Below are 24903 nucleotides of genomic sequence, written 5' to 3'. Positions count from 1 at the left end.
TGAGGTGTTCTGTAGTTTATTGATTACAGTGACTGAGTGGCTAGGGTTTATATCATTGCAGATGCACCATTAACTGGCTCTTTTGTTCAGCTTCACTATTTTGTAACAGTGAGTTGTACTCCTCATTCTTACATGTTGTGGTGAGCAGAGGGAGAGGATTAGCTCCTCTCCTATCCTTTCCCTTTTCTTTTTTTGGGTAGGGGGAGAGACATTTTTATTTTAACTGTAGTTCTTAGGGCAATGTCCTAGTGAGATAAGTCACAGAATATTTAATAGCTTTTTGTTGACTGCCTATATATTGGAACTCCATTCATTAACCTCCATACCAAACAGAAGCCTGGAGTTTTTGTCCTTGAAGTTTGGCAGTTGTCTCAAGGATTCCACTTTCATTCTTCACTCTTAAGTCAACTAGATTGTCTTTAATGGTGGTTGCCAGTTGTTGATTGGCATAGTGAACACTGATGAGGCAGAGGTTTGGAGTTTAATTTTAGCCTCACCCTGGCTACAGAGAAATGACTCAACCCTAGAATATACTTGTAGCTGTGTTAAGGTGAATGAATATCTTTTGGGAACAGGGGACTAAGTAAGAAAGACTATGACTGTGTTTAGCATAGATTTTCAATGTAATCAAGAGAATTCACACAATGTAAATTTCCTAGAGAGATAACCATGTCATTTTTCCTTTTTTATGTTAGGAATATCACTTTAAATGATGATTAGAATTGATTTGCAGTTTCTTCAAATGCTACAGGCTTTGGTGTCTAAAACATTTTTTGTTCACTCTGTTTTAATGTCACATAGTCTTACTGCTTCTTACTTTACACCTAGATTTTCATTTTTGAAGCTTGTTTTTATATCCTCCTATAGTACCTGGTAGTACTTTCTTTATCATAGAAAGTACCTCATCTCTGGACTGAGTAAATCACTAGTTTTATTTTCTATCTTTATCTCTAACCTTTCTTTAAAATATTTCTTCAACTTGTAGTTAATCTCAGCCTTTGTCCTTTGTTACCAACCATGGCAATATCTCTTAACTGTGAATTATTTTGGTCTCTTCCTCCAATTTTTATAATGAAGAGTGGCCTTGTTTCCATGGAATAGTGAGTATCTTTATCTGAAGAGTGATGGCAGATACACAGTTGAGCTTGTGCTTGTATATAGCACATGTTCTAGTCTTTGAAGGATGGTCCTTCTTCCCAAGGGTTGCCATCATTGTATTTTTGTTTATATATATATATATTTCTTCCTTGCAGATCCTCTTTTCATTTACAAAAGCTATAGCCCAAGTTTTATCCAGACTTTCTATGCTCTACCCCAGAGAAGTTAGCTATAGGAGTGTTAGCTTGAAAGGAGATGTCTTTTCCTACTTCATATAAGTTTTAGGGCAAGTATACTTTCTTTCCCTCTTATCTTGCTAATATTCAGATGTCACTGTTTTCTTCAGTCTTTTTTTTTTTTAAAGATTTATTTATTTATGCTTATAAGAACTGGGGTACAGACCAGAGATGTGGGCGGTGAGAGGATTCATCAGAGATAGAATGGGAAACAGAACAGGCAGATCGACTGAAATACACTGCTGAGGGGAGGGGAGCAGTGGGCCAGACAGGAGAGGTCTGCTGTGCCATGTGGGTCAGCTCCCTGGCCAGAGATCGAACTCATGCTGTGATGGCTGTTGATAGCTTCATAGTGCTGTAATTTAACCCCTGGCACTACCAGAGAGGTCCCTTCTGTAGTATTTTTGATCAGTGTTAGGCTAGGGACTTATAGGGCAAGTTTACTTATGTAATGCTGATGAATCATAAGCTACTTACTTACTTCTAAAATACTGTGTGTGTGTGTTGTGCTTCCCTGGTGGCGCAGCGGATTAAAACACAGCACAAAGACGCTAAAGCCACTTCAGCATGGTTCAATCCCTGCCCCGGAGGTTACCCCCATGACACTGTAGACCTCTCCTGACCCACCCGCTGCTCTCCTCTGCAGTGTACTTCATCAATCTGCCTGTTCTGCTCCCCACTCTGTCTCTGGTGAATCCTTTCACCGCCCCTGCACCTCTGGCCTGTACCCCAGTTCTGCATGCATGCATAAATAACTCTTTTTTTAAAATAAAGTTTAAAAAATACTTTGTGTGTATATGGGGTGGGGAGTGGATTTATATGTAAAAGCCAAAGAACTGGGCACATATGAATAACCTTGGATATAAAGTGGCAGTGAAATATATAATGTAGATAGATTATGTAAGTCTCCTTGGAAGACTGTTCAGAACTGGGCCATTCTCCACAAGGAGGGAGGGAAAACTGGTGAGTCCATTTTCTACCTGTCTGTAGGATGCTATTTGCTCATGACATTGATTAGACCTGAAGTCTTCAGGGAGAACCCAAGTGAGACTTGCCTCAGAGATGGTTCCTCAGTTCCTGCTAGGTTCAAGGGGAGAGGAAGAGAGGTTTACATTCAAGCAAGAGAATATCCTGTCTGTGTATGGGGATAGTAGGAGGCATAATTAGTCCTTTTAATCCTAAATTACTGTGTCTTAAAGGAAGTTTGTTCCTAATTTGCTACTAACTAACTATAGAGAATGAGCTAAGTAATGTTTCAGGTCTGTACTTTTAAATAAAACATTTTTTGTATTATCTTTTTATTTGTTGAGTTTAAATTTTTGGAGAATCTTAGGAACAGTTGATTTTATTCTCTTCTATGTTAACTGTCTTTTAGGTTATTTATTTATTTTTATCACTAACTATTGTGTTTTTCCTAAGGATATTTTCTTACATAATCAGAGGGATCCTTAAAAATCAGAAAAGAGGGCCCTTCCTGGTGGCTTGGTGGGTTAAAGTGTAGCACTGCGAAGCTGTCTGCAGCCACTGCAGCATGAGTTTGATCTCCAGCCAGGGAGGTGACCCACTTGGTGTGGCAGACCTTTTCTGATCCACCCACTGCTCCTCTCAGCAGTGTACTTCATCAGTCGGCCTGTTCTGCTTCTCATTCTTTCTGTGGTGAATCCTCTCACCACCTCTGCATCTCTGGCCTGCACCCTAGTTCTGTATGCATAAATAAATCTTTTTTTTTTTAAGTATTTTTATTGATTTATTTATTTATTTTTCAAAAGTTTATTTTTACATCACTTTGTACATTTTTTTTCCATCTCAATTGTAATCCCCACGGGTTTCCCGTCACCGAGTCACCCATGTGCCATCACCATAATCCCGTGTATTTCCCTACCCCCACCCCATTTTTGATCCCATTCCCCACTCCACCCCCACAAAATGTCTCTGGTATATGGTTGTTCATTATTTTTGTTATTTTCCATCTGGTCCATTATACTCCTGCTATGAGTGAAACCATCCGGTATTTTTCCTTTCTCTTTCTGGCTTATCTCACTAAGCATGATCTAAAAAAAAAAAAAAATCAAGAAAGATAATATTAATACAGTAATCTAATCCATAGTCCATATTCACCTCATGACTGGCTTTTATAGCTATTTTCTTCGCCAGCCCAGAATGCAGCTCAGGATCTTACATTGCATTTAGCTTTTTTCCTAGTCTGAAATAGCTCTTTCAGAATTATTTTCCATGTGGTGGGGTGTACACAATCCCAGGATTCTTCTGATACTCATTTTGATCCTGACTTCCTCATGGGTGGTTCAAGATGAAGGTGCTACCACCTTGAGAGAAATGGGATTGTTTGAATGAAATTCATTTGTGTGCTGCAATTCTCTATCATTTTAGCATCTGCTAATAAATGGTGTTGGTAGTCTAAGGAGTATTAACCAAAGGAAGGGGAAGTAACTAGTAGACTGGTGATAGTTAGACTTTACATGTAATTCTCTTTGGTTCTGTTAGTTTTCTCCTAATTCTCATAATCACATTTTAATTTTATTATTTTTAAAAGATTTTATTTATTTATACATACAGAACTGGGGTACAGGCCAGAGGTTCAAGAGTGGTGAGAGAATTCACCAGAGTCAGAGTGGGGAGCAGAACAGGCAGACTGGCCAAGTACACTGCTGAAGAGAGCAGTGGCCAGGTCAGGAGAGGTCTGCAGCGCCATGTGGATCACCTCCAGGGCAGGGGATTGAACTCGCACTGAAGTGGCCACAGCCAGCTTCACAGTGCTGCGCTCCAGCCTGCTGCGCCACCAGGGAGGACCTTGTAATCACATTTAAAAAAAAAAAGATTTATTTTTATTTATTCATATAAGAACTGGGTATCAGCCAGAGGTGTAGGGATGGTGGTGGTGAGACAATTCACCAGAGACAGAGTGGGGAACAGAACAGGTGGATCCATTGAAATCCAGTGCTGAGGGGAGCAGCGAGCAAGACAGGAGAGGTCTGCTGTGCCATATGGGTCAGCTCCTAGAGTGGCTGGTGATAGCCTGGCAGAGCTGAGACTTTAACCCCTGTACCACCAGGGAGGCTCCCATAATTACTTTTTTTTTTAATTCAGTGAAAATATGGGAAACTAGATAGTGTGTTTGTATCAACCTCATAGTACCCATTTGGATTTTCATTTACAAATTCCTATACCATTTATTATTATTATTATTATTTTCAAGATTTACTTATGTATTAAAATTGGGGTGCATGCAAGAGGTACAGAGGGAGTGAGAGGTTTCACCAGAGACAGAGTGGGGAGCAGAACAGGCAGATGTACCGAAGTACACTGCTGAGGGCAGTGTCAGGAGTGGGCAGGTGAGGAGAGATCTGCTGTGCCATGTAGGTCACCTCCCAGGCCAGGGATGGAACTAGTGCTGTAGTGGTTGCTATAGCTTCTTAGTGCCAGGCTTTAACCTGTTGTGCCACCAACCAGGGCCCACATATTTGCTTTTCATAGTTTCTTTTAAAAATAAGTAGTTGTCAAGTTCCATTAAAATAGAAGTTGATTTCCTAGAATTTGTTTTGTAGGAATACAGGTCATTAAGGTGCAGCACACTCACAATCACCCTCCTGGTTTATCTGTGTGTGTTGGAGACAGAATTGGCTCTTCCCTGGACATTGAGGTGGTGTTTTACTTGAGATGAGGAGCACTTGGGGAGACCCTTTTTTTTTTTTTTGAATCAATGTCTTCCTCATGTTCTAAGAGCTAACTTCTTGAACCAGGGCTGCTTTCCCTGTGTTCTGAAAGGAAAGTATTTGTATGTGGGGGTGGAGCCCCACTTAAGAGACAGAATGTAATTGTGCTACTGTGCCTGCAGACCAGGTTTCCACTTGCCATTTTCTCCTTTTTGCTTTTTTGAAGATTAATAACAGCAAGTTGGGCCCCTTAAGTAGTTGGTATGTGTGTAAAGAACTAAGATTTTTTTTTGTGTGTGTGTTATCTCTGTAAAGAAATTCAGTGGCCTGTGGAAGGGAAGGAAAGAGAAAAAACACATTTGATGGGATTTAGGAATTCCAGTTTCTTATCTGTTGTGGGCATCTGCCAGTACTTTTTTTTTTTTTTTAAAGATTCATTTATTTATTAGTACAGAACTGGGGTACAGGTCAGAGATGCAGAGGGTGAGAGGATTCACCAGAGACAGAGTGGGAAGCAGAACACGTAGATCCACGAAGTACACTGCTGAGGGGAGCAGCGGGCGAGTCAGGAGAGGTCTGCCGCGCCATGTGGTCACCTCTGGGGCAAGCGGGGATCGAACTCATGCTGAAGTGGCTTAAGCTTCTTTGTGCTGTGCTTTAACCTGCTGCGCCACCAGGGAGGGCCTCTGCCAGTACTATTTTAAAGTGACCTCTGTTTTAAAAATGTTTTAGTAGGAACTGAATCTATGTCTAATAATATATGTGGTTTTAGATATTTAATTGATACTTCTGTCAATTACTTGGGACTGAAGTTTTTCAGAAGGTGTTTGTTAACTGAGGGTTTGCAGACTTCCCCTTGTTACTGTTTACATATAAGTGATTGTTACTCTTCCACCACTGCACAATTTCTCTCTACAGTGGCAGTCATTCAGATTATCTAAAGATACTTCCTAATTAAAAATTGTTATCTACCCTATTGTCCGTTGCCACCATGGTGCCCATGAAAAAGTCTGTAATGAAGGAAGACCAAAAAAAAAAAAAAGAGAGAGAGTCTGGGGTTCACCCTTGATCTACCAGTTTTTAGCAGTTGAAGGAAAGAATCAAAATGAGTGGGAAAGCTGGTAATATCAGTGGGGATTGTGACTATTGAATGGATTGAATGGAGCAAGCGCAGCTGCAACTTCTGAGGTGCCTTTTTCCAAAAGGCATTTTAAATATTTCACCAACAAATACATAAAGATAAAGAAGAATAATTTAAGTGACTAGTTACGCTTAGTTGCTAACAGGAAAGAGAGTTATTTCTAGATTAACTAGGATGAAAAATGGAGGGAAAAGATGAAAGCTCATTATCTGGAATATTTTGCATGAGTTCGCAAATAAAATTTAGGAAACTGCCCCGCCCCTCCCCCAGTTGTTCTCTAAAGCCACTCTAATAAGGCAAGGAAAGTGAAAACACTTAGTCAAGCATCAGGATGAAACAGAGGAATTATAAACTTCCTTTACAGATTTTGACTTCTGAACACATAGTAGTTACTAATGAATTATCTTGATGTTCAGAAATACATTTCACTTGTACCTTCCTAAAAATATGTGAGCTAAAGATTTGTACCCTACTTTGTCACTTAGTATGCAGTAGTAGCTCTGCATTAGTTATGTTAACTTTTATTTGTGGATCACCTTTCTTTGTGTACTTTGTAGATGTTTTTGGAAGTTCATTATTAATGCATACATTTAAATTTTATACTAAATAATTTCACAGCTGTTCTTTGCTCTAGCTATTTTGAGAGACTGAGTACATGACCCATCAAGACCACACACTTTCATAATTCCTGTGGCTTTTAACTAAGCAGTCTTAAACTTCAATTTTGGCTTTCTAAAGTGCTGAAGGATGTAGTTTGCTTCATTTTGTTTCTATTTCTATTTCAGGTGAACATAGAATCACGACTTCAAGTTGTTCTGGACTTTATGAGCTTTTAGGTCTGTAACAGTTTTTGTTTGAAAAATTGGAGACTTATGTTTCTTATGTTTCCTTTTTTTTTTTGGACATGGGAGGCATTTTAGGATGTCCTGATTATTGATGTGGTTATCTGCAGCAATTTGTCTTGTAAAAAATTATCTTGTGCCCCACCCCATTTCATTGTGAAAATTTTGAAATCTTACAGCAATACTGAAAGAACTGGTTAGTGAATCTTCTCTTCATGATAACATTTTGCTGTATTTGCTCTATCATAATTTTTTTTCCATCTAGCTTTCTCTTTACTTGTTTGCCCCCCCCCCCAAGGAAAATGACCTTTATTTAAAGTCATTTAAAGTAAAGTGGAGCAAGACACAGACAGAAACACAGACCTGATGCATAGTGGATAAAGAATAGCAGGTTGGCAAATGAGGTAGTGAATGTAAATGAACTAATTGGACATGTTTCTAGCTCAAGGATACAAAAGAACAACTCCTAACTAAAATGCAGCCCTTAGGAATCTGAGAGATTTCTGCTTTGCTAGGCCGCCCATATTAAACCAGTGAACATTGATAATGTGGTCAATATAACTGCTAGAGTTCAGAAGAGGGAATGTGATCCTAGAAAGCTGGGGCAGTTCACAAAAACTTCTTGGAAGCAATAGAGCTGGACTGAGCCAAGAGGTAGGGCATAGCCTGAGAGATGCACAGGCGCATTCCAAGCCAGAGTGTCCACGTGCTCAGGGGAGTGACAAAGTGGTAAATAACCAGCTACCCAATGGAAGCTTCCCCTTTAGGTGACTGGAGAGCAGGCTGTCTTCCTTGTAGTGCTCCAAGGCAGGATACCACCCTGCTTCCAGGCATTTTCCCAACTCCCTACTCCCTAAGCACTGCCACTATAGGATTCTGCCCTTCCTTCTCTGCCTGAAGCATACTCCCTCCTGATGTCCTTGTGGCTCCTTTTCCTTCTGGCCTCAGCTCAGCCAAAATTTCCCTGGGATACCCCCAACCACATGTAAACAACTACCATTTCCCCTGCCTCATACACTCTCTAACATGCTTTATTTTGCTTTGTATTGTATTTGCCAAGGATAGTATAGTACTTGTGATTATATGTACATATGTCCGTAAATATTTAAAGAGTAGATTCTCAGGAAATAATTGATATATAAAAAAATGAACAAATATGGATTCTGAGATTTATAATATTTTTGTTAGTTTGCTTTGTCACTACTGTGTTTACTTACCCAAGCAAGTAAAGAGAGGCTTGAGCGGGGTAGAGAATCCACCAAAAAAATTTCAGGATCAGTTTACTTGTGGGGAAGGTTGAAAATTCAGCTCCAGGGAATTCATCTTTTTTTTTTTTTTAAGATTTATTTATTTATAAAATAAACTGTTATAATAAAAAAATTTTAAAAAGGAATAAAAAAATATTTATTTGTGTATACAGAGCTGGGGTATAGGCCAGATGTGCAGGGGCAGTGCGGGGATTCACCAGAGACAGGTGGGGAGCAGAACAGGCAGATCGACTAAGTGTACCGTTGAGGGGAGCAGCGGGCGGGTCAGGAGAGGTCTGCTGCGCCATGTGGGTCACCTCTGGGGCAGGGATCTAACTCATGCTGAAGTGACTTTAGCTTCTTAGTGCTGTGTGTTAACCCGCTGTGCCACCAGGCAGGACCCCGGAATTCATCTTCAACATTGTCTTTTTGAAAACTTCATGGTCCTAAGGGAAGCCCCTGGTGATTTTGATGCCTCTTGTCTTTCCAGGACCCCTGCAGTGGACCATGAGTCGGTAATGCCCACTGAGGACCTCTGGGAGCCATGTCAGACGAATCTGCCTCAGGGAGCGATCCAGATCTGGACCCGGACGTGGAGCTGGAGGATGCGGAGGAGGAGGAGGAGGAGGAGGAGGAGGTGGCAGTGGAGGAACATGACAGGGATGATGAAGAAGACCTTCTGGATGGTGAGTGATTCTAGAAAATGACAGAGGTGGCATCATCTTCTAATGGAATTGTTCCTTGGAAAGCCTGCTATTTCCAGTTGGTTCTTAGGTTATCCATCAAGAGATGTCAGAGACTCAGAACACATTAAGAATGGACTCATATGTTACTTATCAGGAAATGAATTGTTCTTTCTTTACATAAACCTCAAGTCTTCTCCTTCAGTGGGGTCTCTTCAGTATCTGAGCTTATTAGAACTATGAGAATAGTGATATTATTGAGCAGGGATGAGAGGACCACTATTAGAAAGAATAGCTTGAATAAAGGCAAAGCAGAGACGTAAGTATAGCATATGGTAGAGAATGGTGAGCTAGCTTATTTGGTACAACGTTGGACATGAGAGGAAGGGCCACAGTGAGACTGTAGTGATGGCTTGTAGTCAGAGCAGAATTAGAATTTATTTTATGGGCAGCATGAAACTGATGAAAGTTTTTACTGAAACACATTCATTAGGCCTTTGATTTTAGAAATATTATTCTGGCAGTGCACAGACAGATGACCTCAATGTAGGATGCTCAGTTAGATCTGTGGTAGAACTTCTATGAGTGGCTTTAACAGATATTTCTATTCCTTGGGCTATATGACCTGCACACGGAGGAGTAAATGGTCATATTTGTTACAGTGTAAACTACAAGTCTTGATGACTTCTGGTTATGTGGAGGAGGTTGAAGAGGAAGTGGTTAAGGCCTGGGAAGATGATGAAACCTTTAAAATGGTGGGAATGACAAGGTAGAAAGTGAATGTTAAAGTTGAAGCTATTTTTAGTCTTTCATCGGTAAGTTGGGGCATTGTCTTCACCCTGATACTGACCTTTTAAAATGTTGACTCAGACTAATACCTGCCATTCTGACTATGATAGAAAGTGGAGGCTTTGGCTATTGGGAAGTTAAGGACTGTTTTCAAAGGAATCCAGGACACATTGTGAGATGTTTTGGGTTTGCTTTTTCTTTCCTCTGTTTTTGTTTTGTTCTGATATTTCTATATTCTTTTGGAATCGTGGGAAAGTCAGGTGTCAGCATCTTTGGAGTGTTAGAGAAGTTTAAAACCTGGTTCCTCTGAACTGACTTTCTATTTTTTTCTAACTTCAGTTTCAGGTCCAATCTCTTGCTTCAGATAAGATACTTTGAAATATTTAGGTGAAGGGAAATCTAGAATAATCTAACCTTTACAAAAAAGTTTGTTTTCTGTTGTTGCTTAATGTCTGTTCTAGTGAATGTAAAAATGTGCCATGGATGCTGTGTGGCACAGAGTCTATGCTTAATGGTTTTATAAGGAGAGTTTTCTATACTTTATTACTTAATTTGAACATTTGTTTTCCTCATTGTCACTGTACTCTTCAAACCTCCAGTAGAGGTTCCCTTGATGGCTTTGACAGTTGTCAAACCAAGAGATACAAAGGTTTGTCTGTCCAAACAGCAAAAATCCTAGTATCATTTTCCTAAGATAGTTTTCTTATAGCAGGGAAACATGGGAGAAAAACAGCAAGAAACCTGGGTCTGAGCATGCACTAAAGGTTGGGGTGTCGTAGGGGTGATGCTTGGAATTTAACATGTTCATTTAACAAGAACTTCATATGCTTCTTATTAACATTTATTTGGATTAATGGTTCCAGTTCCTGATTTCACTTCAGAATCTCAGTTGTTCCCCAGGTATACAATAAGCCTTATTAATAGTGAGATCCTCTCTCCCCTTCCTCTCCCACTTGTACTTCTTTTATGTTGCAAGAAAAAGTCAAATACCCTACTTCTTTTCCTCTGGCCTTTTCTCAGGTCTTTGCCTGGTTCTCCAGAGGGCTTCTGGGGCCCTCTTTACCCTTTTCTTCTTAGCACTCTGCTCCGTGAAGCTGTTTGGCCCACGTTGTAAACGGCCTCATTCGGCTAAGCTAGAGTGGGTTTTTCTTAAGGAATTTTACTAGGAAAAAACCAATGTCCCACCCAGAAATTTCAGACTTGAAGAACTTATTGATAATTTTAAGAATGATTGCTAGCCAAAGAGTATAATTTCCAAACTTAGTTCCTCAGAGTATTGTGGGAGTACTGGGAGCTATAAGGTGAACATGGTAAACCTTGTTGGAGTGTCAGTTTTTTCAGAAGATTGGGGGAGTAGTATTAGAGGTTGGGGGATTCAGTACTTTATCTGATAAGGAATTTAAATAATTGTAATGAGAATTAAAACACAGAAATCAGAATTTATGTACATTTTAAAGATAAAATAAGACTTTTCCAAATAAAGTTTAGAGCCAATTTTGAGTGCTTTGGATAATGCCTTAGGAGCCTCAGAGGAATACGAACATTTTCTGTGGGCATTTAGGACCCCTCAGTAGAAAAGTATGTTATTCTCTGGTTGCATGTGTGGTGTTGTTTTTTGAGATGTCCTGGTTTAAGTCAAGATCCAGGCATACAGTAACTGCCTTGATGCTCACATCTTTCTAGAACCTGTAGGTCTTCTTTTATTCATTTTATTCTTATTTATTTTAAATGATATATCATGATACTAGGATCAGCATTTGCAGCTAGATAATGTGACATACTTAGTTTCTTCTGGAACTTGCTTCATGGCCATTCTGTTAATATAAAGCTGGCCTCCTGAATGTCAGCTTTGACCTCAGACTGACCACCTTCATTTTCTTCCGAGTCCCCTCAACTCCTAGATATCTGACTTTCCTGAGGGAGTTTGTTTTTTTCTCTGATCCCCTCTGTTTATACTCTTTGCTTGCAATGTAAAGAATTAAGAGTGATGTGTTCTAGGCAGAGAATGTGGGCAAAGATCCTGGGGGAGAGCAAATTTGCTTGCTTAAGAATGATGGTAAAGAGCCTCTCTGGTGGTACAAGGGGTTAACGCATAGCTCTATGAGGCTAATCTGCAGCCACTATGACATGGACTTGATTCCTGGCCAGGGAGGTGACCCACATGGTGCAGCAGACCTCTCCTGTCTTGCCTACTGCTCCCCTTAGCAGTGTATTTCAGTGGATAGGCCTGTTCTGCTCCCCCACTCTGTCTCTGGCGAATCCTCTTACCCCTCCACCTCTGGCCTGTACCCCAGTTCTTGTGTGTATACATAAATACATACATACATACACACACACACACACACATACATACATACATACATCTTTAAAAATAAAAAAAGAATGATGGTAAAAACTACTACAGCTGGAGCATAGAAAGCAAAGGATAGAAATGGTCTGGAATGAGGAGCTTAAGCTTATAGGACAAGCAGTGGTGGAACCACTGGTGTATTTGCTTGAGCTGTTTCAGTCTCTTACTGTGTGCTTGGGACATGCCAGTAAATAACAACAGGCATTAGAAAAAGACATGCTCTCTGAGCATCTGGAAATAGAAATGTAGGGGAACCTTCTGAGTTTTTAAAAAATGATTATTATTTTAAAAAATATTTATTTATTTTTGCATAGAACTGGGGTATAGGCCAGAGGTGTGTGTAGTGGGGAATGAGTGGGGAGCAGAACAGGCAGATTTACTGAAATCCACTGCTGAGGGGAACAGCAGATGAGACAGGAGAGGTCTGCTATACCATGTGGGTCAGTTCCCTGGCTGGATATGAAACTCTTGCTGTAGTGGTTGGAGATAGGTTGATAGCACTCTAAAACTTTAACTCCTGTGCCACCAAGGAGGCCTCACTTTTGAATTTTTAGCTAAGATCAGAGTGGATTTTTTTTCCCCATGAAGAATGGCAAATAGGAGGAGTAATTCAGCAATCTAATGGCACTCTAAGTCTAGTGTTATTTCCTTTCTATAGAAGTCTCCAGGCCCTTTACAAGGCAGCATCGGTTCTGAAAGTTGTAGCTTTCATTATTTATTGTGACTTTTCTGTTACATTAGACATACTTATTTTGAGCCTAGTTTTTTTTTCTTTTCTAAGAATAGTTTTAAATAAATGTTAGAAACTGATTGCTGTGATCGTTCCTTGGATATTATAGCTGTAGTTTGGGTAACATTTAAAAATCTATGATGTCAAACTCTGTTAATTTCACTATAGAATAACATTCTAGTTATAAGTATCTGCTTATTAAATTTTGGAAAAATAGAAAATTATAAAGAATACAGAAATCATCCATGGATATCATCAACTAGAGGTAGCAATACTTTTTCTTCCAGTCTTTTTTCAATGAAAATGTTTAATTTTACAATACTGAAGTCTGATTTTGCATTCTTTTTTGTAAGTGTCCTTTATAGTTCTTAAGAAATTAGAATTGTCTTGTAATTCTATGGTATTTTGCTTGCTTTTTCATCTCAGTTGTAGTCCCCATGGAATTCATACCATCAGTTCATCCGTATGCCATCACCATAGTCCCTGTTCTTTTCCTACCCAGTTTTGATCCTACTCCCCTCTCTCTCTTTAAGAATATCTCTTTTATAGTTGTTTATTGATTTTGGTTTTTACTTTATCACGATTACTTTTTTTTTCTGATCCCTTCACCTTGCTCCTAAAAGTGAAACCATCCAGTAGTTTTCTTTTTCTTTCTGGCTTATTTTTGTATTTTTATTCCTTGTTTTGAACTGTTCTTTGTTCTTGTTCATTCTTCTGTTGGATTTGGTTTAAGGGCTTCTTGTAGTATTTTTTGGAGTGGGGGTTAAGTCATGATGAAATTGTGGAGTTTCTGTTTGTCTGAGAATGTCCTTATACTTTCTTCGTAGAGGAAGGAGAGCTTCGCAGAGTAGAGTATTCTTGGTTGGCATTTAATGCTTTGGAGTTTGTTGAGTATGTCCCTCCACTCTCTTCTGCCCATAGTGTTTCTTCGGAGAAGTCTGTCATATGGATCGGTTTCCCTTTCTTTTTTTTCTGACTTATTTCACTGAGCATGATCCTTTCCAGCTCCATGTTGCCACAAATGGCACGAGTTTATCTTTTTGGTTGTTGAGTAGTATACCTCCAAACATAGTGTTCCATAGTGTTCCATAGCTTTCCATAGTGTTTGGACCAGTTTGCATTCCTACCAGCAGTGTAAAAGAGTTCCTTTTTTCCCCTACATCCTTACCAACATTTGTTGTTGCTAGTGTTTTAAATATGTGCCAATCTCACTAGTGTGATTTTGATTGGCATTTCCTTGATTATGAGTGATAGAGAACATTTTTTCATATTCCTGTTGGCTGTTTGCATTTCCTCTTTGGAGAAGTGTCTTTTTAGCTCTTGTGCTCACTTTTTGAAAGGGTTCTTCACTTTGTTTTTGTTGAGTTTCATCACCTCTTTGTAGGTCTTTGTGATTGTTTTTACTTCTCTAATGACAGTCAGTCTGGGAGAGTAGTTAGGCTCTGTGACTGAATGTTACTAGGATAGACCAAGACAATGTTAAAAGCTCTCTCTTGCATTTCAGAATTTTGCTCTCAATGTAGATGTCCAGTATCATTCCTTAAATTACAGATCTTTTTACTCCGTAGTTAATTTATTTTCCCTCTCCCCTTCCAGAAAGTTGTTTAATCTTTTTCTGAGACAGTTTTCATGTCTGTTGATTGATTTTTTTTTTTTTTTGAGTAGCCTAAGTCAAAGTTTATGATGAACTTCTTGGTAGATATGAAATAGTACCAATTTTGATACCAATTCTTGTTCTTTGTGTCTGTGTGCCAGGCCTATAGACACTAGAATTTGTATGTGCTGGGGGCAGAGGATTGCTTTGTAAACCTACATCAGAGAAGTCTGTCAGACGTTGACCAGTTGTTCAGAGTCACTTTGTAGGCTCTTTGCCACACTTCCTCAATTATCCAGGGTCCATAGGAACTTCTGATTGTTGTTTAACTTGCATTTCCTCAACTACTTTAGATATTGAGCATTTTTTCATATGATGTGACTGTTAACGGCAGTTTCCCAGAGAAATCAGACAGCACTCAGAGCATTAGAGAGAAATTCACTAGTCAACAATGGCAGGCTCAGTGGGATCAGTCCCAAAAGGCCAAGCCCAAATTACAGGAATGGTAAGGTTTTATACAGTTTGTACGAGGAACCTTGTCATCCCATTTACATAGCATAAGCATTTTTTATTGTTTGGGAAGATGGTCAAAGTAGCCATAGCTGCTGTGGATAAGCAGTATACTGCAGGAACTTTTGCTCCAGCAAGCAGCAGAATCCAAGCAAAAGACTCCCCCAAGCAGGAGTCCTGGGAAAGTAGCAGAATCTAACCAGACCTGGGAAACTTCCTGCTTCATGACCATTTTCACTTTAGTAAAGTGCTCTTCTTTTGGCTGTTTTTCTTTTCTTCCTCCTATTTTCTCCCCATCTTATTGAGAGATGATTGACACATGGCACTGCATAAACTTAAGGTGTATAATATGTTGATTTTTGATAAATTTATAGATTGCAAAATGAATATTAGCTACCCCTCCATTCCATTTCTTTTCTATCCTTATTGATTTATAGAAATTCTCTACGTGAAGATATGAGTCGTATTTTGTTTATAAACACACACATACACAACTTTCTTTTTTTAAAAAAAAGATTTACTTACTTATAGATAACAAGAGCTTAGATGCAAGTTAAAGGTGTGGAAGGGTTGGGGTGGGGGGCAGTGAGAGGATTACCAGATAAGAGTGGGGAGTAGAACAGGCAGACTGACTGAAATACACTGCTAAGGAGAGCAGAGGCGAGATCTGCTTTGCCATGTGGGTCACCTCCTTGGTGGGGGATCAAACTTGTGCTGCAGTGGCTGCCAATAGCTTCATAGTATTGACACTTAACCCCTTGTGCCACAAGGGAAGCCCTACATCTTTCTGTATAACTTAATTTTGTTTACCCTCTTAACTGGGTTGTTTTTATTTTTATTTTGCAGATTTACAGTCTTTTTATAAGTTGTTTTGATGAATAGATGTTTTAATTTTAATGAAACTAAATGTATTTTTCCTTCTTTAAGTTTAGTGGGTTTTTGTGTGTGTGTGTGTGTCTTGTCGAAGAAATCTTTACCCCAAGATATTATCTTGTTGTCTTATAGAAGCTTTGACATTTTATTTCCACATTTCAGTCTGCCATCCACCTGAAATTAATTTTTGTATGGTGTGAGAAAGAGGTCAAGGTTCATCTCTTCTTCCCCTATTATGGTTACCTAATTGATCAAGTGCTCTGCATTGCGTTTCACTTTATTGTAGCTTTTGTTGTTAACCAAGGCACAGTATATAGTGGTTCTACCTCTGAGCTTTTTTTTTTTTTTTTGTACCTTCATAGAATTCAGAGAAGTGAGCGTAGAGGAGAGATCATCTAGATAAACTCTGGCACCAGATCAAATCCTGTCCTTTTTACTATTTATAACTTTGAGGGATAAGTTTCCTCATCTATAAGATGGAAATAATTATAGCATTATCAGCTTAATAGGGCTGGTTCGAGGACTGAATGCGTTAGTGTTTGTAACGTGAATAAAACTAGCTGAAGAATGATAACAAACATTGCTGGTGGATTGGCTCCCAGTCTTCTGGGAGTAGAGCTAGCAACTACAGCAGCTGTTGGATGACCTTGGGGGGTGGAGTTGGGGTCCCTGTCTAACAGGACTCACCATTGATCTATTGGAGGGCCTGCAGTGATTCACCATTTGCTATGCCTGACCTGACTTGAGGGGTAACTCAAGTCAGCAGCCTTCTGGAAGAGAAGTTCTTTGAGTATTTTCTGAATCTTCTTCCAAAATCTTTAAGTGGCCTGATCTGGTTTGACCAGAAGCAGGATGTGCCAGATTTAAAAATTCCCCAAAGAGTATACCAAGAGAGATAGTAGCAACTGTTAATTCTGTCTCTGCAGCTATATTGACAGGGCACTGCAGCCGGACAACGTTGAACACATACTGAAATAAAAAGAAACTAGAAAAGACTTTCTAGCATCTAACCTTTAAACAGAGTTCTAAAAGAGAGAAGGAGTTAGATTTAAGTCATTAGGATCTAATGCATAAATGTTCGATGAAGAGATGGGGAAAAAGTGCTACAGCTTCAGCAAAGGCCCAGGGATCCTTGAGAACACTGCTCCTTAGTCTAGAGAACATGGAGTGGAGAGAGTGTGGGTGGAGATGGTGGGAAGCGAAGTACTTGGTGTGAGAGAGAAAGCTGAAGGCTAGCAATCAGAAAAGGTGTTCAGCCTTGACTGCTAAAAGCCATGGTTTTCAACAGGGAGTAATTTTGTTTCTGAAGGGACATTTAGCAATGTCTTCTCAGAAGACATTTCTGGTTGTCACAACTGGGAGGGAGCTGCTATAATCTAGTGAGATGCTGCACTAAATATGCTGCTGTGGATGTGCCTCCACAACAAAGCATTATCTTTTCCAAAAGGTCACTTGTGCTGAGGATGAGAAACCCTTGTAGTCTTGCTGTGTTTCAGAAATGCAGTTTACAGTTGTTTCCTTTCCCTGCGCGAGCTCAGGAGGAGACTGGCTGTTTCTTTCCTTCTTGTCTTAGATTGTTTTCATGAGTTTGTCAGAAAGGTATCAGTTCCCTTGCTCTTAGATCTAATTTTTAAATATGTGTTTAATTTAGAATCTACAAATACTTTCTGGTGTTAATGTTTTGAAGATTTCTTTCTTTCCAAGGAGCAGCTATTATAAGAATATTTCCCCCCCTCAAACTGTCTTCCATGATTATTTTATCAAGCCTTGAGTTACGAAGCATCCTTTTTTATTTCCAGTAATGCTTCCTATCCTAGTATCTTTTTCTCTTTTACTAGTATTGATATGCCAGCTTTGTTAATGTCTATATTTTTTACCTTCTACATTTTTCTATTTTCTTGTGTTATTAGCATTAGATAGTTGGATTTTCTGTTAAACAGTTCTAGTCATTTAATTGGACTATATAGTCCATTTATATTTAATATAGTTATTGATAGTGTTGTTAAAATTTACCATCTAAAATTTAACTTTGCTCTTTTATTTTCTATCTCATTTTTCTTCCTTATCTTTTCTTTTGGATTGTTGATGCTTTTTCCTTTAATGATTCAGTTTTCTTCCTAGTGGCTTATTTGTTACATAATCTTTCACTCTACATTTTTTTTTAAAGATTTATTTATTTGTGCATACAGAACTGGGGTACAGGCCAGAGGTGCAGGGGCAGTGAGAGGCTTCACAAGACACAGAGTGGGAAGCAGAACAGGCAGATCGATGAAGTACACTGCTGAGTGGAGCAGCAGACCAGCCAGGAGAGGTCTGTGGCACAATGTGGGTCACCTTTGGGGCAGGCAAATTTCAAATTTCGAACTCAAGCTAAGTGGCTTTAGCATCTTAGTGCTGTGCTTTAACCCACTGCGCCACCAGGGAGGGCCCTTTCACTCTACTTTTAGTGATTATCCTGGATTACTGTATGCATCCTTATCTAATATGTTAGTTTTTTTCTACAATTCCCTGACTATATAAGCACATTATGACTCAAATTCTTTAAGTCTATTTACATCTTTCTTGCCTTTTATGTATTTTAATTCTGCCTTTTTAAATATAATATATTATTTTTATGTAGTCACCATTCATTTATGTCTTTCCCTACACATTTACCCTTTTTGTTATTATTCATTCCTGCTATTATTTTCTTTCTCTCTGAAGACTTCCTTTTGAATATTTATTTATTTATTTATTTTAAAGATTTATTTATTCATACAGAACTGGGGTACAGGCCAGAGATGCGGAGGGTGAGAGGATTCACCAGAGACAGAGCAGAACAGGCAGATCAACTAAGTACTGCTGAGGGGAGCAGCAGGCGGGTCAGGAGAGGTCTGCTGCGCCATGTGGATCTCCTCCGGAGCAGGTGGGAATCAAACTCATGCGGAAGTGGCTTAAGCTTCTTAGTGCTGTGCTTTAACCCGCTGCGCCACCAGGGAGGGCCTGAGCATTTATTTTTATGTAAGTTTGCTGGTAGCAAATTTAATTCTTTACTTTTCACTGAGAAATGTCTTTATTTTGCCCTCATTTGAATAATCTGTTAACTGGTGCAAAACTAGACTGCTAGTTACTTCCTCTCAACATTTAATATCTCAAAATTTATTTTGAATATGTTCTCTCCCACCCATGATTGTTTGTATGATTTTTTCTTTGTCATTATTTTTCAGCAGTTTATATAATCTACTATGAATGGTTTTCTTTGTATTGGTAATCAGAATTATTTCAGTTACTATATATTTTGCTTCAAAAACTTCCCTTCGATTCTTTTATTCATCAATTCTGATTACCTGTTGATGTTCCCCATCTTTTCATTTTCTATTTCTTTGTGTTTTTACACATTTTATCAGTTATATTTGTAGTGTCTTTATTACCAGTGGTTTTGATTCTGTCATTTGTTTATCTCTATTGGTTTTTGCTCACTGTGTCTTATCTACTGCATATCTGGTAACTTCATTTAATGCTGGGCATTGTATATAAAACATTGTACAGATTATGAATCTTTAGAAAGGGTTTTCCTTTACTCTTATAGGAAAATATGTGGGACTAAACACCTTAATCAGTTGGACAGAGCTAAATAAAAGCTAGATCATGGTTTATTAAGATTTATCTACTTGTAGGGTGCAACTATTCCATAGGTTCCACCTGAGAACTTAGGTGTTCATTAGACCTGTCTGTTCTCATTTGTCCCAAATTCTAATCCTTGTCTTCTCTGTATCTTGAGATTGTAGATACAGCTACAATCTTTTTTTCAGTGACTTTCTGCTTTGCTTTTGCTTTTGCTTTTGCTTTTGCTTTTGCTTTAGCATCCCCTCTCATGCAGCTTTCAAATGCAGCAAGTCAGGTGAATGAAAAATGAGTTGAATTTTTGGCTCAGATCTGCCTTTCCCTTCACACTAGGGTCTTACCTCCTCATATCTCCAATTTTTGTATTTAGTGCCACAAAATAGTCCGTTATTCTGGTTTCTTTGCTTCTTAGTAACATCTCTCTGTTTATGTGACTTAGATTCTCAGCTTCTTGTCCCAGTACCTGGACTTAGCTAAAGGTGAAGAAATAGGCCTTAGAATGCTGGTTTACCACTGCTCAATTTCCTTTTCTCTGGTGTCTTGCCCCATTAAGACCTGATTTGTTTTCTTTTTCCTTTTCAAAGATTTATTTATTTATACATACAAGAGCTGGGGTACAGGCCAGAGGTACAGTCGTGAAGGATTCATAAGAGTGGGGAGCAAAACAGGCAAATCCAGTGAACACACTGCTGAAAGGAGCAGCAGGCGAGACAGAAGAGGTCTGCTGCACCATGTAGGTTACCTCCCTGGCCAGGGATCAAACCCTTTCTACAGTGGCTGTGGATAGCTTTATAGTGCTGTGCATCACCAAGGAGGCCCCTCAAGTCTTGAATTTTTTTAACATCTCTTCGGTGCATTCAGAAGGCTTTTTGTTGTCATTTTAAATTTGATAATGTGTTCTTAGCTATTCTTGGTGTAAGCATTTGTTTTACCTTAAGCTATTTCTTTTTTTTTTTTTTTTAAAGATTTATTTATTTAAGTATACGAGAGCTGGATAGGCCAGAGGTGCGGGGTAGGGCAGTTGAGAAGATTCACCAGAGACAAAATCAGAAGCAGAACAGATGGATTGACTGAAATCCACTGATGAGGGGAGCAGCCGGTGAGACAGGAGGTCTGCTGTGCCATGTGGGTTAGTTAGCACCCAGACAGGGGGTTGAACTCATGCAGCAGGGGCTGACACTTAACCCCCTGTGCCACCAGCGAGGCCCCACACACCTACATTTTTTAAAACAGTAACTCCTTATATTGTAAAATATTCAGATAATCTGATGTTGTTACTGCTAACTTATTCAAATCCCTATGAATTTCACATTTAATTGATTTACCTTTTAAATCCCTTTTAATCTGTAAGCTTTTCTCTTTTTCATTTTCTCCCTTGCAGCTATTTGCAACTATATTCACTTGTTCTGTAGTTTTGTACTTTTTTAGATTTTCTCAATAGCATTGTTTGTGGTTATAGTTAGCAAGTTTAGCATAGTCCTTTGTCTCCTGTGTTTTTGCAACCTTGGAGTGAGTTCATTGTTTTGGCCCACATACATAAATATGCTGGTTTATACATCCTATCACATCTCTTCAAGAGGCACCTGGTGAAGTCTGGAATCTGTTGATCTTCAGTTATACAGTGGAATTGAAGAAGATATGAAACAGCTAAACAAAGGGCCTTGACAGTATATATACCTTGTACACTGATTGAATGAAATGAGGAATTTTTTTTTTCAAAGCTATTCATTTGCCCAGATATATTTGTTGTGTTGGTGTCCATAACTCATTCCTAAGAAGCTTATGTAAGTGTTCACTAGTGTTTATATAACTGGTGATTACTGCTTACCACTGGTTCACGTGAATGAGAAAGTTTAGCAGTATTTATGACCAGATATGAGTCTGTGATCCTGAACTTGGGTGGTAATAGTCATTGACCTTTAAGACATACAGAAATTATTTCCCTTTTGTTGTCTGTCAAAGCACATCTCTTTACCTCCTGACTGGGCCTTTTATCTTTTATCCTCAGTGGTTTTTTGTGACTCATATTGTAGAATTTTGGATAGGGTTATTTTTTTAAGGTTATTTCTTTTGATTAGGTTCCAGGCTTACATGGTTCAATATTCAGAAGGTACAAAAGAACATAGTAAAAAAAAAAAAAAAAAAGAACATAGAAATGAAAGAATTTTGAAATGACAATTTTATAATTTAATATAATTTAAGATATATATTATATAGAAACCAGAAACTGCATAGTAAGCATCATGAAGCAGCAGTGAAGTACTTGTAAAACACTGCCTTACACAACAACAGACATTAGTTACTAGCACATCCATAGCTAGAGCTTTTAAACAAGCAACAGTAGCTGTTGAACTCGTAAACTGAGGATTTAGTTAGATGGTAAGGAGCTGATTTAGGCCTGTGTCCACTATATAAAGCGAAGGGAAAATCTGGATCTGATGTGCGAGAATTGCATACTAATTATTGTTTTAAAATTGATTCTACATTTGGTTACATCAACCCCAGGCCCAATAGGGGTTAACAACCAAGCCTCATAAACTGGAGTGTTTGAAAGTGAATTTGTCTGCGATATTGAAAGGCTATCAAATTTTGTTCTTCCTCTTCCCAGAAACAGCAAGACAGAAACCAGAAAATAGAAACAATTGACAAATTCCCATAGCCTAGTAGATCAAGTTCAAACCCCTTCAAGTTCAAGACTTTTCCTGTATACTCTAATTCTGTCTTGCTTACCTATTCTCTAAGCTTGCCTCCCAACTGTTCCTCCAAGGGATTACTCAATAACTTTGCTTGTGAAATAGAAACAAAACCAAAAGCCTTAAGGTCAGGAGAGCATCAAAGGTCATTATTAGAATCAGGCCAGAGGACTCAGTAAAACACCAGGTTGAATTGTACCAATCCAACCCCAAGTGTAATTGTTGTGTGAGGCCCAAGCTATCATGTTTTTGAAAGTGGCCATTTAGCAGTAGATATCCCCCATAGGGATTCTGCTATTCAGCTTCCTGTTCCTATAGGAGGTAAAATTTGACGGCCTTTCCTTTTAGGAGGGAAGAATCTAAGGCTGTGAGTTAAAGGAAAGATGCCAGTTGTATTATGTGACAGTGCCATGGAAATACAAGATTTTTGGAGAGATGGGGGTCCTGAAGGAAGTATAGTTCTTAAGGAAAACAGAATTGCTGAGCTCTCCTCTTGTGTTTTAAATGGAAATGAGAGTGGACTGTTTGAAGGGTGTAGTAATCAGACTTGTAGCTCCATTTTTAAATCTCTTTTTAGCTTTATGTCTGACCAAGCACACGAACAGCAACACTTTGCTTCATCAGCAGATGGTACATGTCCATGAACCAAGGCTCATGTTGCATCCCTGTCGTTTCTTGCCACTTCATAACTGTAGTCTTTGGGGGTATTTTGTAAAAGATCTAAGTTGAAACAAACCAGTGGTAATAGAGAGGGGACTGTGATATTTTGATCTCTTGGTCTTATTAATGGTACTGCAGTGTCCTATCATTCTTTAACTGGTCTACCTTGGTCATTTCCCTTTACTCTTTGAAAAACAAAGGTTATCTAGCAAACCTTCAGTTGTCACTATGTGAAGGCCAAGGAAAGTGCTTCTGCTGCTGCTAAGGAAGTGAATCAGATCACCTTGGGTTAGTCATGTGTGAGTATGAGTGCATACGTGTGAACTTATTCCCTTCATATGCCCTCTACCCTCCACTTTTACAATAGCCACATTAGCTTTACCTGCCCACACAAACACCAGACTTTGGAATATAGAGTGCTAGGAAGAAAAGGCTTTTGTTGGAAGTAGCCCTGGCCAGGACAGGTATTGTTGATTTCTCTGCCAGTATCAAAAAGAATCTTCAGTTTACACCCAAATCTGTTTTGAATGAGAGGATTCAAATCTGATTTGAATGAGTGGGAGTAATATTAGGTTAAAAGGCCTCTTCTATTGCCGCGTTGCTTATTTCATTTAAGCCCAGTTGAGCTTCATGATTTCCCCAACTATTTCATTTTGCTTTTCTTTCGTCTTCCTTTGGTGCCTACCATTTTATAAGAGATAACTCAGGTTTTACTTTTCCCAAAGAAGCACTGCATGCCTAAATCCTGGGTAGGACCTGAGTCTCCCTTTCTTCAAGTGTTGCTGTTAGTATATGTATTTCACTATGTGTACCATTTCCCTGTACCTTGACAGATGCTCAGATGTGTGTTAGGTTAAAACTAAAGGAAGAGGCAGGAGAGACAGGAGTGACTAGTTTGTAGCAGTCCCTTGCAGAAAGGTTTAAAATGAAGGTGTGTGTGTCTGTTTGTAAGAACCACACATTTGTGAGAACAAAACTTAGTTTATATATGTCATTTCTTCCCCCTTTGCTATCTTATTTCTGACCTTTGATTACTATATATAACTGAAATTTGAGTTCTCTAAACAAATATTGCTACCCAGCTTGACTGATCAAGCCTGCCCTAAAGTTTTATGTGCTCCTAGGCTGCTTACTGTGGTTGAGAATGTGGAGTTCCACATTCCCCTCAAAGTTGGGCAGTTTGAATATTTTCAAACTGGGTTTGAAGAATATTTTCCATGAGAGAGCTAATAACATCCCTGTTTTACAAATGTGGGAAGTGTGGCTAAGAGAAGTTGAACCCGCCCTCCCTGGTGGCGCAGCGGGTTAAAGCAAATGCACTGAGAATCTGAAGCCACTTCCTCATGAGTTCGATTCCCGCCTGCAGCCTGCCCCGGAGGTGACCACATGGCATGGCAGACCTCTCCTGGCCCGCCCGCTGCTCCCCTCAGCAGTGTCTTCGTTTATCTGCCTGTTCTGCTCCCCACTCTGTCTCTGGTGAAGTCTCTCACTGCCCCTGAGTCTCTGGCCTGTACCCCAGTTCTGTATGTACAAATAAATAAATCTTAAAAAAAAAAAAAAAAAAAAAAAAAGAAGTTGAACCCATAGAGGTAATAAGTGACAAAGACAGGACTTGGCGCCAGGACTATTTTGACACTCATTCTCCGAACTCTCTCTTGCTTACTTCCTATATACCCACAGGTAAGTCATTTTTAACTTTTCATGGCTTTAGTTTTTCATGTTTACATTGATGGTAGCAAAGCTTACCTTGTAGAATTACTGTAAGGAGGAACAGAGCTAAATCAAACTCATTCCTTATATATGGAATAGTAGTAGTCATAGTAAAGACACTAGGTGCTCAGAAGTATTCATAGGAATTGTGATAGGCATTATTTCATTGTTTTATTTAGGCTTTTTCTACAACCCTCTGAAGTTAAGTTGTATAGTTGTTACTCCCTTTTATAATTGAGGAGCTAAGAAAAATACAGTAAGGCACAGAGCTGTTATAACATTTGGCCTCAGTGTCCCTACCGAATCTCTGTGTTTTGTTACTTCTTAGGAAACATTAGTTTCCAACTCTTTGCTGTTCTAGAATCTGTCATCAATATAAAAGAGACCATAAAAAACCAATCTAAGATGGTAATAAAAAAAAAGGGTTATCAAAAAATGGGCAGTAGAGCTAAAAAGACACTTCTCCAAAGAGG

The 24903-nt window shown here is 39.0% G+C and overlaps 1 protein-coding gene across 1 annotated transcript in view; it reads left to right on the top strand.

The window, feature by feature from the left end:
- The window catches only part of RAD54L2 (RAD54-like 2 (S. cerevisiae)), a 75796-nt gene that overhangs the window by 22673 nt on the left and 28220 nt on the right, over window positions 1-24903 (top strand). Inside the window, exons 2-3 of the mRNA XM_012720676.1 lie at window positions 6932-6982; window positions 8726-8921. Coding sequence (XP_012576130.1) covers window positions 8780-8921 — 142 coding nt within the window. The 5' untranslated portion in view covers window positions 6932-6982; window positions 8726-8779. The remainder of the gene's footprint in view (window positions 1-6931; window positions 6983-8725; window positions 8922-24903) is intronic.

Source organism: Condylura cristata, unplaced genomic scaffold (genome assembly GCF_000260355.1).
Source record: "Condylura cristata isolate star-nosed mole 26May11 unplaced genomic scaffold, ConCri1.0 scaffold00004, whole genome shotgun sequence".
NCBI lineage: Eukaryota > Metazoa > Chordata > Mammalia > Eulipotyphla > Talpidae > Condylura > Condylura cristata.
Note: the sequence above shows the minus strand (reverse complement) of the source record. Positions and strands in the feature narration are given on the sequence as shown.